The 15,537-nt window shown below is 38.4% G+C and overlaps 1 protein-coding gene across 1 annotated transcript in view; it reads right to left on the bottom strand.

The window, feature by feature from the left end:
• Positions 1 to 15,537, bottom strand: part of LOC137184776 (adenylate cyclase type 6-like) — a 40,423-nt gene that overhangs the window by 12,788 nt on the left and 12,098 nt on the right. Inside the window, exon 4 of the mRNA XM_067592760.1 lies at positions 113 to 262. Coding sequence (XP_067448861.1) covers positions 113 to 262 — 150 coding nt within the window. The remainder of the gene's footprint in view (positions 1 to 112; positions 263 to 15,537) is intronic.

Here is a 15,537-nt window from a genome sequence, read left to right as displayed (position 1 = left end):
ATGCCTTAATGGAAGTCAGGGAATCTTTCCCAACAGGAGGTCATATAGACAAATGTGTGTGTGTGTGTGTGCACGCGTGTGTGTGTGCGTGCCTGTGTGTGTGCAGGCCTACCTGTTGTTGATTCTCCCTCTGCAGATGTAATCGGGCCTGGATGTATCCTCTGGTCTCCTGGAAGGCTTGTCTCTGGGAAACCTCAGCGGGGTAGTGGGTGCAGATTCCAATGATGTTAGTGCACAGGAAGATCAGGACATTAGCACTCACCTGCAGAGGAGAAGATGAAGAGGGAGAAAGAGGTGATCAAGAACAAGAGGAAGGAGGGGGAATTACTGCCGGTGACAGCGGGAGAAACTCTGGATGTGATGTTCCCACATCACCATGATTTAAGCATAATAGTAAGTGGGTAAAGAATAAAAAGTGGGGAAATAGATCACTGAAAATGCTTTCTCATTAAATTACACTTGTTAGATTTGTTTCTCATGTGCTTATGTACTTGTTATTGCTTCTGGGACAAAATGGTTTCAGGAATCAGTCTGTACTGAATAAAATGGATAAAATGTACTCATTTAAATAGTGTAAATAAATTATTTTATCTTCAAAACATGCCAGGATGTTTTTTTTTTGTTTTTTTTCTGTGGGTTTAATCTTCAAAGTAAAGCCGTCAGCTGACCGGTTCCATTGAGATAGACAGAGATAAGTCTACAGTGCGTCTCAGGTGCTCGACTTTACCGGGAAATCCTCACATAAAAAGGCATAAAAAACATTATCTGGTGACTTTTATTAGACTCTTTGTAAAGATTAAATTATGATACAAGTGGTATAAATTTCATTCCTCTGTTTACTCCTTTTCTCAAATATTCTGTTCCCTATCTCTAACCAGAGATTCAAGACAGACTATATGTCTGTATGTATGTATGTATATGTACAGTACATTCACATCAGTACGTCAACAAGATAACAAGATCAGTTAATTATATGAAAAATACAGAAACATGTTCAGTGCCAGAGTTTGCTATGAATTAATTAACAACTAATGATTCTTTCCATTATCAATTAATCTGCCGATTATTTTCTCCATTAATGATTTTGTCTATAAAATGTCCAAAAATAGTGAAAAATGCCTGTTATAATTTTTTAGAGCACGTGACGTCTTCAGATGTCAAAAATCTGAAGATATTCAGTTTCCTGTCATGTATGACGCATAAACATTTCAAATCCTCATATGTGAGAAGCTGCAACCAGCAACTATTTATCATTTCTGCTTGAAAAAAAAAACCAAAACAATAAGCCGATTATCAAAATAGTTTTCAATTAATCGACTAATTGTTGCAGCTCTACTATAAATATACATACGTATATTTATATACAGTATATTTTAAATACACCTGTTTAATTGCATCTACAACTTCATTTACTTGCAGGTTTTGAGTGTTCATGGTTATTCTGTTAAATGCCTCACACACACACACACACACACACACACACACACACACACACACATTTCCTCTGACAGGATATGGCCCTGTTTGTGGGATCAGTTGTCCCCTCACAGTCCACTGACCACCTAATAATTTTAACAGCATGCTTTCTGTGAAGCGTTGGTCATGTGTTCTGTGATGGGATAACCTTCAGCGTCCAAAAAAATGTCCCCCTACTGCATCGTGGGAATTGCTGTTGACCCGTTACAGGGCCACTTCCTCACAAGATCTGCTCTTGTTTACGGCATGAACGTGACGCTCCTCACTCCAGAGGCTACATTTGGACACTAACAATGAGAATGCACCAGAAGGAAGCCCGGAGATGATACATCCTGTATAAAACACCAAGAGGAGCGAAGAAATGGTTTCCCATCTAATTATAAGCCCTAATTCAATTCAAATGTCATATTTTACCCTGCAATTGAGATGAGATCAGTTTCCAAAGCGACTCTCCCTTTTAATCTTTTTACTTCTCTTCTTTCTCAAGGATTTATGATCAACATTTATACAGTATTTGGGTATGTAGCCAGAAACCATTACACACTGACATCTCCTGGGTAGAAATGGAAATACACAAGGGCCAAGGGGTTTGTTAATGTTACTATCAATTCACATTTTACACCACAGAACAGAAGAAAACAGAACACACATGCAAGCAGAGGATCGCTCTTATTATATAGATGTTCATATGGATTATTTAATAATATTTGTGTTGTCTTAAAAACATGAAGCCAGGAGGTCAATTACAATGCAAAAAGAAAAGAGAAGAAATCAGATAAACAATCAAATAAACAATGCTTTGGTATATTGTTTTGTTTCAGTTGTACTCCATAATATATTCAAGCAAAACATAAAAGAAGAAACTCAAACATATGTCACTAAATGCTTTATTTGCATTGCAGGATAGACGTGAAATGTCATGCATAAGTCTGCATAATTAATCACAATCATGAGTCAACTATTGCCAACAGAATATCTTTTTAACCAAACTGATTCAGTATTTATCAATTTAGGTAGCATTTATTCAAGTATTTTTGCTTCTGGCTTAATAATCTTATAGTTATTGTCCAAAGAAGTCAATGTCTAAGGGGATCTTTATTCATACATGAAGGCCTTTTTCATGGTAAAAGTTTAAAAGTATAATAAATACAGATTCCTCCATAATTTTGATCTACATGTGAAGTATCAAAAATTAAGGTTCTTCTACCAGCTAATTGCTAATTATTTTCTGTGGTTACCATGTCGTTGTATACTTCAAATCTTTCACAGGTTTCTACGTGTCAGCTGATATCTGATGTTTCTTAAATGATACATGAAATTATTTGTCCTCTTAATGTACTTTCAGCACTTTCCCAAATAATTCTCTGATATTTTAAAGAATCAGTATCCTCACATATTCTAAATGTTCATTATCTGAACGATTATGTGCATATCTTGCAGAACTACAACAGGAAAACTGCTTTGTAATCCTTTGATATTTCATTATATTACCTTTAAATCAAAATTAGATGTTTAGAAGCATTTTGGTAAGAGATCAAAGCCTGAGTTTGTAGGAAAAACTCTTCTTTTTAAAGCTGAAAATGTTGGTCCTGAGGAAAGTTAAGTCATCTTTGAGCTCACGTTGAATATAGGTTGAATGTACTTTTTGGTAGTTCCAAACAAAAACAGACTTTTCTTTCTCCTGCTTTTTTCAAAATCGTCCGATTTGGTTTTCCAGAATTATGACTCAGGATCCCTTTACTGTTAAGATCCATTACTCTTCCTTTAGAAATCCTCCCTCAAGTGTTTAGTCTATAAATCACCATGCTTATTTTACTTTTGAAATTTCACTGGAAAGGTATGTATGCGTGTATAAAAGAAGTCTGAGTGTCAGAATATTGAGTCTTCAGTTAAAATATTATCAGAGCAAGAAAAGTGTATTTTTTTTATGCGCTTCTGCTCCACTTGACCCTTATATAGTGTCCATTTGAGAGCAGTAAAAACACCCTAAACACTGTTTTAGCCTGATATTTTATGACTTCTACTAAAAGGTCTCAACATTTTTTTATTTTTGTGCAGCTAATACACATTTTTGCACATAAAGGGTGTTCTGGGTTAAATTTGACCCTTATTTATTCAAAAATTACCATTCTTGCAATCCTCACATTCAATAAAACTCACTGAAATCATAATGGCTGTTATGTTCTCCTGTTTCTGGTAACACAGGACCATAATATAGTGTTATTGTGAATGTTTTTTTCTCCATAAACACATTGCGTAGAACCTAAAGAATACACTCTCTCTGCTCTCTGAAAGCTTAATTAGTTAATTAATTTGTGGTTAAGAAATTTAGTATAGAGACTTAATTATGAGGGGATACTGTGAAGGGTCAGAATATAAACAGTATGTAAGGGTTAATGTCTGATCCTTGTTTGTTCAGTGAATTTCCTGCTGTTTTATATATAACATGTGTACACAGTCACCTTCGCAAATTTCATTCAATCTTAATTTTACTAGAGATGATAAATAGTACTTGCTTAATCGCCTATGACAAGAGCTCTCTACTGTCATAATATTGGTTTTAAGAAACCAGTTTAAGGGGAGTGTGTGGAAAAACAGAAGAGTATGAATGAATGAAAATGAATAAAAAAGGGACACCACGGCTACAAAAAGAGGATAAGGAGGATAAAGGTGAACCAAGGTGAAACAGAGTATCACAGACACGAGAATAGCAACAGATGGGTAATGGACCGATTGGTTTAAAAAGAAAGCAAACAAGGGGTGGGGTAAAAAATAGAACAGCAGTATAATGGACAACACAGATAAAGTGGAAGACTGACAGATGTTGAGGGTAGGAAGGAAATTAGTGGTAAGGAGTGGGATGAGGAAGGAAGAAGACAATGTGAGGATGAAAACAGAGAGAAGAGTACGAGTGAGTGAGAGTAAAAAGAGACCAAAAGACAGAGATGGAGAGCAGGACAGATATAGGCCAAAGTGACATTAGGCAGATGGCTCACAGCGCTCAGCTCTGTTTACATTACTCTCACTGTTCAAGCAAAAACAGCCGTGAGACAAAAGTGAAACCTGCAGCACGACGTGTGTTTGCAGGTGAACTCCTCCTGTCAGTCTATACAGTTTATGTGTGCAGACTTTTATGTGTGGATTTGGGATTTTTTTTCTCCATATGCAAAGAGCTTCAGCTCTTATAAGGATTTATCTGCTGAGAGTCACACAACATGCGTATCGCACTCCATGTGTCTGAGCTCACAGGCTCAAACTAATTGCTTGCTTTTCTCAAGAGGGCAAGGGCTAGTGGGTTTACAGAGTACACAGTAAGGTCCTGTGTTTACGCAACAGCACTCCACCTCTTTAGGAGCTCTGCTTGGCAGCGTTTACCTGCTACCTGTGCATGCTGCCATGCTTCCCAGTTCAAGGCCACTGCACCTGCTCATATCCTCTGTGCTCAACAACAACTCATTTATCTAAACTCATCACTTATTACCTTATCCTGCCGTCCTGTGCTTTGCTGCTTTGCTCCTGCACCATTATAATCATACCACTACACATTATGATCTTCATCGTAAACTCCCCCCCGTCAGGTAGGGTTCATGACTGAGTTACCAATGTGATTATGGCCTTTTTTTTGTAAAGGTTAAAATAAACCAGGAATTGAACATTACGTCACTGGAACATCACATTGTTTTCTGCCATAAAAGCAGTCGTCATTTCCCCAGGGGTGACATGATGGAAGCAGCCAGCCAGCCAGCCGACCAGTCAGTGAAGAGGACCTCGGCCTAATCCCTGGATATCAAAATGGCATTATGTAAGAGCTGCTCTCATCTAGGCAGGACAGGCAAAACAGCAGTAATACTGGCTATTCAGCACAACACAGATTAAAATGTGTTTTTACCACAAAAAGCCTCCAACAGCTTAGGGAGGATGTGCAGGCTTAATCAATAAATGATCAACATGGCTCTATGGATGCATAGCTGAATAAATGACCAATTGTATGCATGACAAGTGACTCTGTGGCATACAATCAGCTGAGACAACCCTCTAAAAATGTACATTTACTCATCCTTAAAGGTTTCCAAACACCTACATGATCCACATACATGTACAGAAGCCCAGTTTCTGCCACTTGCAAAAACTCAAACTTAATTTCTAAATTATAGTTGGAATCCCAAAGTTTCTACAGACAGCATATAAGTGAAGGGAAATGTGTGTAAAATGATGCACAATGATATTTATTTTAAAGGGAACAGTGCAGTCGTACTGTTAGGTTCCAATATTTCACTCAATGTAAACATCATAAAGCTTCAATGAGGAGCTGGAAGAACATGATACAAAATATATTTTAAATACTGTCAGACGGAGTGAAATAAGATGATTTTAACAACTTTATAGCAACTGAAGAGGGAAATTAAAGTAGAAAACTGTATGTTAAGTGGTTAATAATTCCACCTTTTTTCTTATAATGAATGCCAAAATTATGAGAAAGTCATATTTATTATCATCATTATGAGCCATAATAGGCCATTTTCAGTCTTTGTTAGCATGTTAGCTAGCTAACATTTTCTGATTAGCACTAAACACAAACTGCAGCTGAGGTTAATGGGATTGTCATTAGTTTTGCAAAGTATTGGACAAACTGAAATTTTGACATGATTATGGTGCTAGATAAAAACTTAAGTAAACTTAACAAAGTTATTAAAGTTCACCCTGTGGGAGACATGAATGCTTAAACCAAATTTCATGACGATCCATCCAATAGTTGTTGAGACATTTCACTAAAAGCCCAAAATATCTCAACCTCATGGTGACACTGGAGGAAAAGCCAGAGGATCATAGAAGTCAGTAGGATTTATCATCTGGGAACCATGAATGTTCATACAAAAATTCATGAAAATCCATCAAATAATTGTAGAGATATTTCAGTTTGGACCAAAGTAGTGGACTAACCGACAGATCAACGCTGGCATCCACAGAGCCGCACTGCTAGCATGGCTAAAAACTCATTATAATGGAAGAAAATTCAGTGGTGGATCTTTACAATTGGTCTAAATGAGGAATACATATGTCAAAACAAACAAGAGACAAATGCAACTCAGCAGCAACACTTCACCTCCTCTCCACGTCACCACTGTGCATCTAATAAAAGCCCTCTGAAGCTACCGTCTCCAAGTTGGACAAGCAGGCGAGGATGAGAGGGCTAATGGAATATTCCGAAACTTTATTTATAATATTTCTCCTCCTTTATGATGGATTTAGCACAGCAGCCATTTACTTTAGCAGGAAGTCTGTGGTCCTAACAGTGAGTCTATAAACATTGACTTTTAAGGCCATTAGGCCCCCTTTCAGACTGGGAGAGAGTGTTCTTTAAAGAGGAGAGAGCATGTGGGAGAATGTGGACAAATGGGACATTTAACAGCATCCTACACAGACACACATGAATGTAATGTATCAGGATAAATTATTTAAAGCTGATTTATATATATATACGTCTATATAAACAATATACCACATAGCTAATTATTTGTGAAAGGAAAAGCTCATAGAGATGAACCCTACAGAGAATTATAATGTGACTCTGTCATTCCCCTCAGTTCCGCAGGACTTTATAGCATCTTTCATCTCATTGTTTTGGTTTTCTGGCCTGCAACTTTATTGTTTTGATTCCCTCTTGCCGCTCTCATAATGTTGTTTTCATCTGCAACAGGCTGTTGTTTTCAGCAAAAAGAGCTCTAAAAAACCCAGTATACACTACCTGCTCAGCACCAAACAACAAACAGACAAAATTATCAACTAGCTGGTGGACTAGCGGAGCATTTAGCAGCTAAAGGAGACAAATATTGGAGACCAAAGCTACAAGGAGAGTCAATTGGACATACATTCACCAAATGGCCAGAAAGAAGACTCCAAATTAATGTAAATGTAAATAAGTTTTTCATATCAAATAGCATTATGACAGTTTTGCTAGCGACACAGCACCAGACAGCTGACAGACACAGTTAGCGACCAGCTGGTGAACACAGTGGGGCATTTAGCAGCTAAAGAGCCACATATTTCCCTCAGGAGTTGGTGGAGACCAAAAATAGAGCTAAAAGGAGAGTCAATATTGGACTTACATTCACCAAATGAACAGAAACACAACTCCAAATGAATACTAATGTTGCTTTGTTTCTGTTGGATGCATAAATAAGCAACTGTTTGCTAACAAGTTTGCCATATCAAATTACAAGTGACAATATTTCAATGAAATAACTAAAAATCCTCACCAAGACAGACAGTATATAGGATGTGACTAAAAGCAGCACTTACAAGCCAATTCCATGTCAAACCATTGAACAGAACCATGGGCCAGTTTTTTCCCGCAATGCTTATTTGGGGGCCGACGTTGCACAGGAGAGGTGAAAACAGAAGTCTTATATGTTGTTTATATGTTTTGTTTTTTTATTACTTTTAATTAATTCAAGAATAAAATTAGGTTTAGGGTTGTATCTGAGGGCAGATGTCATAATTCCCACTAGTAAGTGAGGGATAACAGAGTGACATCAGCTTATGTTAATACTCATTTGGCAAAAACTGACGCATAAACATGAACATATCTTCTGTGTTACACTACGAGACTAGAAATGTAATTGATAAACAGTAGCCGGTCAGTCACAAATCTGTTCTGGTCAGATCGGCCTGTGTTTTACCCGTGTTTTACATCTCGTAAGTTATAAGATGTTACTTGTATTGATGTATTTAATATTTTTGTTGGAGAGTGCAATTTTCCTACCACTGCCACACAATCTTAATCAAACTGGCAAATGTTTTTCGTATATTTCATACATAGTCCGTCTGGAGAAGAAAGTGTCTTTTCTTTTTTTCTCAGCATGTTCACACAGAGCAGCAGTAGGTGATCTGCCCCCTCCTTTAATCCCCCCATCCTGCTCTCCATTCCACTTTAACAATACTCAGCCAACACCCAACACTGAGACGCTGATCACAGGAAGGTGTGTGTGTGTGTGTGTGTGTGTGTGTGTGTGTGTGTGCATACAAATACACAAAACTAGCAGGTCAGGAGGGAAGATCTTAAAGGACGAGTTCACAGTTTTTCACATCTGTTTTAAAACAACAGTCAGGTACCCAAATGAACACTGAAATTGATTTTTCTTGCCATGATGGGAGCCAAAATCCACAGCCCACCTAATGTGCAAAAATGTATTTAAAAGTTTATCTGAAGCGAATATGAAGCTTCGGTCATCCAAATGAGTCAAATCTAGTAGATAACTTTCAATGTTACAGTCTTTTTAGTGCCAAAGTCCCTCTTTTTGTTACTATACTTCCACCACAGCTCAACAGGGAAACACTATCCGAATAAACACAAATAGGGGAGTTTATGCTAAAAAAAACGTAAATGTGGCAGATATCCACCTGATATGACTAACTTAGACTACTGAAGCCTTATATAAGCTTCAGATAAATACTTTTTTGCATTTTACATTTCGCTTAAAATGACCCCCCCCCCCCCCCAACCCATCACTAACTTTGAAAGCACAATTGAAGGGGATCTTTTAAGAGCCAGTATGAACAGGAGGAATGAGTACAGCGAGGAAAACCTGACTGATGTTTTAAGACAGATGTGAAAAATTGTGAACCTATCCTTTAACATTTCCCCCATAACTTGTACAACTTCACTTATGTAGACCCTGATATCTGTTGACAGACAAATGAATACTGAAGATGTACATGCATATGCTAAAATGTTTCATGTAGTGTAATTTACACTTTAAATCCCTTTAGTTACATCTATAAGAAAAAAAAAGATACATTTTTCCACAGAGACATGCTTTGTCTCTTATGTTGCTTTAGAAGCTGTTGATATGCAAAAACAAGGCTTTGCTATAATGTGTATGCAGGTGTTATGTTCAATTTCCTGACTTAATATTCCGGTTAGACAGTTCATTTTGAAGCCAGCAGTCATTACAGGCCTCTTAAACATGGGAGATGGAGATGTGATGATGATTTTATATTTAACTCAGTCTTGTTGAAGAGAGTCACTCTCTCTCTCTCTCTCTGCATTTGTGTCTTTCTCAGTCTTATGAAAGGTTCTGCTTAGTGTTGGCCCGAGACTCACACCCACGGTGACTGTGAATTATCAGAGATGGCAGCAGCACAGCTTTCACTTAGCAACTATCACCCACATTCCTCAGCCTCCCTCCAAAGACCTGCAGCCCCCCACCCGGGTTCAGGGAGGGTGCAGCGTGGGGACCGTCCGGAGAGGAGGAGGGTAGATGGCTGATGACTTTTGCAGGCTCATTACACTAGCATACCACAGTGAGAACATAATATATTCTTATGTATGTTCTGACTGTCAACTAACAAGTGTTTTCATTTTGCCCTAATCAGAACCAAGCCAACCAAGGCCCACCTCTCTAAGTTACTGTTGCTGCACCCGTCAAGCTTTCCAGCATATATGCAGTTTCATATATGCATACATGCAAGGGGACATATTTAGCTTTTGGTGATTTTCTGTTATTTATATAATGTAATGATGTTGGATAACTATGTTAAACATGGTCAAAGTTTCAAAACTTTAAGTTAAGATATGTAGAAATGCTGCCCGCAATTCAAAAGCCAAGACTTTAACCTGCCCTGAATGCTTTGTTTGCAATGTTTTGTTTTTTTTACCATGCCCATAAACGTCCGTCTGTTCCGTAGCCTTTGTTGCTAAGGTTGTTGCTAAGAGTTTTACACGGGTTGTTCCCGTTGTCCACACGCATATTTCGGATTAGATTCTGGCTCTAACATTTTCGGATATATATGAGAAGTTGACATTGTGAGAATGAGCAAAAGTAGGGAAATCCTACTACTACAGTTTGTTTCATGTTTTTTTTCTTTTATCATAGCCTCCCAGGTGGCCGGAAGTTGGCTGAGATGCAAGCTGGCCCATCAGAACAGAGTGGGCTCATCAGGAGGGGGGCCTTAAAGAGACAGGAGCTAAAACAGCCTGTTTCAGACAGAGGCTGAACTGAGGGGCTGCATAATGGCCCAGTATAAGATAAATATGGAGTTTTTTTAACTATAAATCATGCAAAGATATTTCAGTAGAGCCTCAGATTAAAAATATAGAAATGGAAATGTGAACATATGCCCCCCTTAAAATGTTATTGGGCAGATTAAAAAAAACGTTCTAAATAATTTTTGAAACAATGGGTCCCTGATTTCTGACAGAAGTGGACAAGAGCAGGTTTCTCATTTCTAGCCAACAGATGTTATCAGCTTTAGCTAGCTAGCTAATAAAAAGAACCCTGAAAAAGGGGTCTTAAATATGCACTTTATGGCTACATACATGAAGTTGATAATTTCAGTACATTTAACATCATTCACAACCATGAAACCAGGAACAATCATCAGCTTCAGTCTGAATTTTCAAGAACTTCAAATATCTAATTTAGAATTTCAATTCTATCAAATCGAAATCAACAATTTGTTGATTTTAGTTTGCACAGATGAGCACATGAATGTTGATTGTACACATTTTGCTCCTGAAATATGATGATTTAAAATTCTTCTAGAGGAGTCACACGGCAAACCTTTTGGCTTTTTGGCTCTGCCTGCACACCTATGTGATTGTATTAACATTTACTCATATTTTAAGCTGTTATAATCTTTTATATTTTACTATTTTATCTTCTATTTTGATATTGTGCAAATGAATAAACAAACAAACAAACACACAAGCTAAAGCTGCATGTCCCAGAAACAAAGTCAACATCATCACCACTTGATGATCCATGTATTCGACATGGAAATAAAGAAACAGCTTTGTTCTTGCTAGTTAGTCGTAGTATTATAAGTATGATAAGAACAAATGTAAGAGGAGAGATTTTTAGGATGAGGATTAACCGATGTGCTTAGTGAACATAGCGCTATCTCGGATAGCGCTGGGTGGGGTTACTGGAGTGTAAACTTTCACAAATCTAATAAAGAACAGGACAGAGTTAGCTGCTGACTCTGATAGCATCCAGGACCAACTGTGGCTGTGCGTTGTGAACAGGGCTTTTTCTAACATAATCTGTAGTTAGTTAAAGGATATGGCTGGTAATTTTCTATATTGTCCTGTTGCCAAACCAACAATGACTTTGTACTTAAGTTGTTTGAGAAATGTACATCTAGTCAAAGTCAAGGGGTTGTGATATGCAGCACAACATCTAACGAAGCTCTGTAAACAGAAACACAGTGGTGTCTGTCTTATCATGAACTACTCTCCTGAGACTGAAAACGTTATCGCTGTTATTAGTCTTTGGAGCCAGTTCTAAACAAACTAACGTGACCGTAATCTTCATGGTGAAGGAACATGTCACCCAGTGCAACAGCGTGACTCAACAACGTGTTTTTGGACAACAACAAAGGTCTACAGCTAGTTAGCAGGGCATGATAACGATTGCAGACAATCACAGTGTTAAATCCTTTCCTTTCACTTAAGTTTTGAAGAGGCTAAAAAAGATCAGAATTCTTTATCAAGTTAGAAATTATTGATTATCTACAGCCTCATGTACACCACTAGTAATCCAAAGCTTGATGGGCCTAGTTACGGTTGCTGACAGTCACCGTTTGAAGGGGAAGATTTTAGCGAACAGTTAATTAATCAACCAATCTTTTCAGCACTGCCTTACTTCAAATATAAGTTGGGAGCTGTCGTGAACTGCTGAGGTTATTTAAATACACTGAGAGCCATATTTCATGCTGACATGGAAAAAATCATTTAGCTGGACAGAAAACCTTATGGAGAGCAAGACGCTGAATTTATAAGACCTTTTCCCAGAGGGAGCATTGACTGATGGGATATTGTTGTTGAAACAGGGCCAGCGAGAGTGCAAGTCGGAGCTCATCTGCCTTTGAGAAGCATCTGGAACTCCTTACAACATCTGTGTTAGATCAGGCTCTGTAAAACACACTCCAGCACCCCGAACACAATGACAGTGCTTGCCTCGTGACAAAACATAAGAGTCTCCCCGGTAGGTTGCCCCTTATCTTTCCTTGGTTATTTATTTCTATATTCTTTCATTTCATTTATTTTTTCCTGCCTCCTCCCGTGCAGACTCGCGTTCGCTGTCACTTTAGTCTTTTGTGAAAGGGTCTGTGTATGTGTGCGGTGCCAGGCAGCTGCTGGGTTTGTGTACTCAGGCTGAGCCTCATGTCTACACACAGCTCTCATTGCCCTTATCAGAAATGACCAGAACCACATCAACAGATAAAGAATCAAGCCCCGCCTGTTCACTCTGCTCCCTCACTCTGCCGGGTGGTCTATACTCTGTCTGGAGGTAACCGTCAACTGGCTACAATCAGACAAAACTTCACATTCAAAAAATAATCTTTTAAGCTGCAGAGAACAAAAAGTATTTTGGAGCACAATCACCTGTACCGTCTTGTCATTTCTGCAAACGTTATTCAGTAATTTGTGATGAACAGTTTTGTCAGGAAATCATTTCCAGGACAACATCAATCAAAGTGTTTAAAGGTATTCTCAGTTTCCAAAATCTTTCACCACTGTGACTGACATGAAGCAGTGTCATTTAAAAAAAAAAAAATAAATCACCATCTTGTGAGTTTTTTTCAATTACATTTTTCTCCCTTTTAAAGTTGTTTCCACTGCAGAGAACATAATTTAGTTACCCTTCAACACACACATGAAAAAATACAATTTATCTTATATTTTACGTGTGAACACAAACAGTCTGTGGATTCCCATCATAGATCTTTACATGCAAATAAACCGACTGTGAAATGGGGAAGAAAAACGTTGCAGGAAATGTTGACTTGTGTAAATATCATGAATATGTTGATCCAAAAAATGTCACATTAAAATGCCTGTGACAAAGTTCAGTCCACACACACTGCTGTTTCTACTAAGGAAACATAAATGAAAAAGGGGCCAATTCACTTATTGTAGATATAAAAATGATTTACTTTGAGAGATTTGTTCCACTCCAGTCCAGACAACAGACAAGGAGTTCAGGGATAACTAAACAAGAAGCCTCTTAGAGGAGTTATGTCAGTATTAGAAGAATGTAAAGGAGTTTTTATTGGCAATAAAACAAATTATCAGTGCCAGATGAAGAAGCTCTTATAAATACAGGCTAAAAATCAGTAGGGTCAAAATTTTACCCATTTCTGGTAAATATACTGTAACACTGATGCAATATTGGGTTAATTTCACTCAGCAGCACTCTGTTGTTTTGACCCATGTATGAGTGTTATTTTTTTAGATTACTTTTGGGTAATTTATCCAAACTAAAACATACTGCAAAAGATACACAAGTTATTAACAATCAATAACAAGCAAGTTTAAAAAGAATAGATTTAGTTTGGGTAAATAACCCAACAGTAATATAAAAAAATAACACTAAAACTGGGTCTTTCTGGGTAACGTTAACCCAGTATTGTGTTGGTGTTGTGATGACCAAAATTTGGTTATAACAGGCGCATAAAAGGTCAATTTTTCAAGCTTTCTGTATATGCAAGGCCTGTAAACACATCTTGCACTGTTTCCACAGCATTGGGTCTAAAAACATGCACAGTCATAGCAAGCTGACCAGAGATAAGCTTCCCTGAACCAGACAACTGGCAAACAACATCCTGTGCATCCCTCCCTCTCGACTCCCCACCACCTCCACTCATATGACCTCTCCTCTGTCATCGCCATGTTTAATTATGGACTGTCTCATTTCGACAGCGGGGGGGAGGAAAACAAAGCATGAATCTATCCGAGCAGCTAAACAGCAAACGTGTCTAGAAAGCTCGGACCCTTCCAACACCCGCCCGCAAGCTTTCTGATTCTCAGAAGGAAAGTAAACGGCAGAAATCAATTTTGGCCTGATTTTTTCTTTTTTTTTTTCTTTTTTGTCCTTACTTGAAGCAGCGATTACCAAACTGTATACCAGCAGGCTGAACTGGGTCTCGGCTGCTTGAGTCGTACCTGTTTCCATGGCAACCGCTGGACCAACTGAACACAAGCACTGAGGGAGACACTTAGCAATGCTGTTTATTCCCCATCATTCTCAGAAGTGATGCTAAACTGATAATTCATTTGCAGCGCTCTCATTGGTCCACAGACTGACTGACTGACGGCGGTGGTATATATATGTGTGTGTGTGTGTGTGTGTGTGTGTGTTTGTGTGTGTGTATTTATGTGTGTCTGTATCCATGTAAGTATTATGCAAGTAAATACAGGCAAGAAAATGTATTTACGCAAAGAGACAATTATCACCTTCAGCTATAAGTAGTTAAATTTTGATACACTGCAAACCTATCTGGGTCCTTTGAGTAAAGCTGTGGTGTGTGTGTGTGTGTGTGTGTGTGTGTGTCAGTGTGTGATCCCATCGGTCAGCACCCATCCTGCTTGTGAGCAAAGTGTACATGTGACAGGTATCCTCGTTAAAATGCTGCTGCCGCGTTAAACACACAAATTATTTATCAAGGAGGCTGTGGAAGGACTGCGTGGGGAGAATATCGGATTCTCCTCCGATCACACCACCTTGCCGCCTCCTCTTTTGCTTATACTGGGTGTCCTATTCTATAGCGGCAGCTTCGCATAGGTGATCACGGCCTGACACTTCCTCCACTGGGATCCAAGTCTCCCGTCTTGATGCATGATGCAAACAAGGTTATTCCAGCACTGGGAGCTGCTGTGAAACTGTGAACAGCTGATACACTCAATACTGTGTGAGATTTGCTCTGATTAACATGCATTTATTCTCTGTATAACATCCTGGAAATTTAAAAATTAAGTAAACAGCCTTTCGGAAAGTTTGACGTGAGACCGTTTCGGTCTTGGGTACAAACTAAGCACATTCCTATTTAAACTCTATTCCCTTATCTTATCTAATGAATACAAAACACTTAGTGGGAGCTTGACAAGGAGACCAGGGAAACATATTGACTGTCCCCTGACCCAGAGTCCATGCAGAGGCCTGATTTGCCCTCCATGCTGCTTAATGGGCTTTTAGGGGCTTAACCCACCATTTCTGCTGTGGTCAAAGATAAAAGATCTATCCCAAAATGCATTACGTTATGCTTCATTTACGCACA

Source organism: Thunnus thynnus, chromosome 6 (assembly GCF_963924715.1).
Source record: "Thunnus thynnus chromosome 6, fThuThy2.1, whole genome shotgun sequence".
Classification (NCBI taxonomy): domain Eukaryota; kingdom Metazoa; phylum Chordata; class Actinopteri; order Scombriformes; family Scombridae; genus Thunnus; species Thunnus thynnus.
This window is presented reverse-complemented; position numbering and strand designations above follow the sequence as displayed.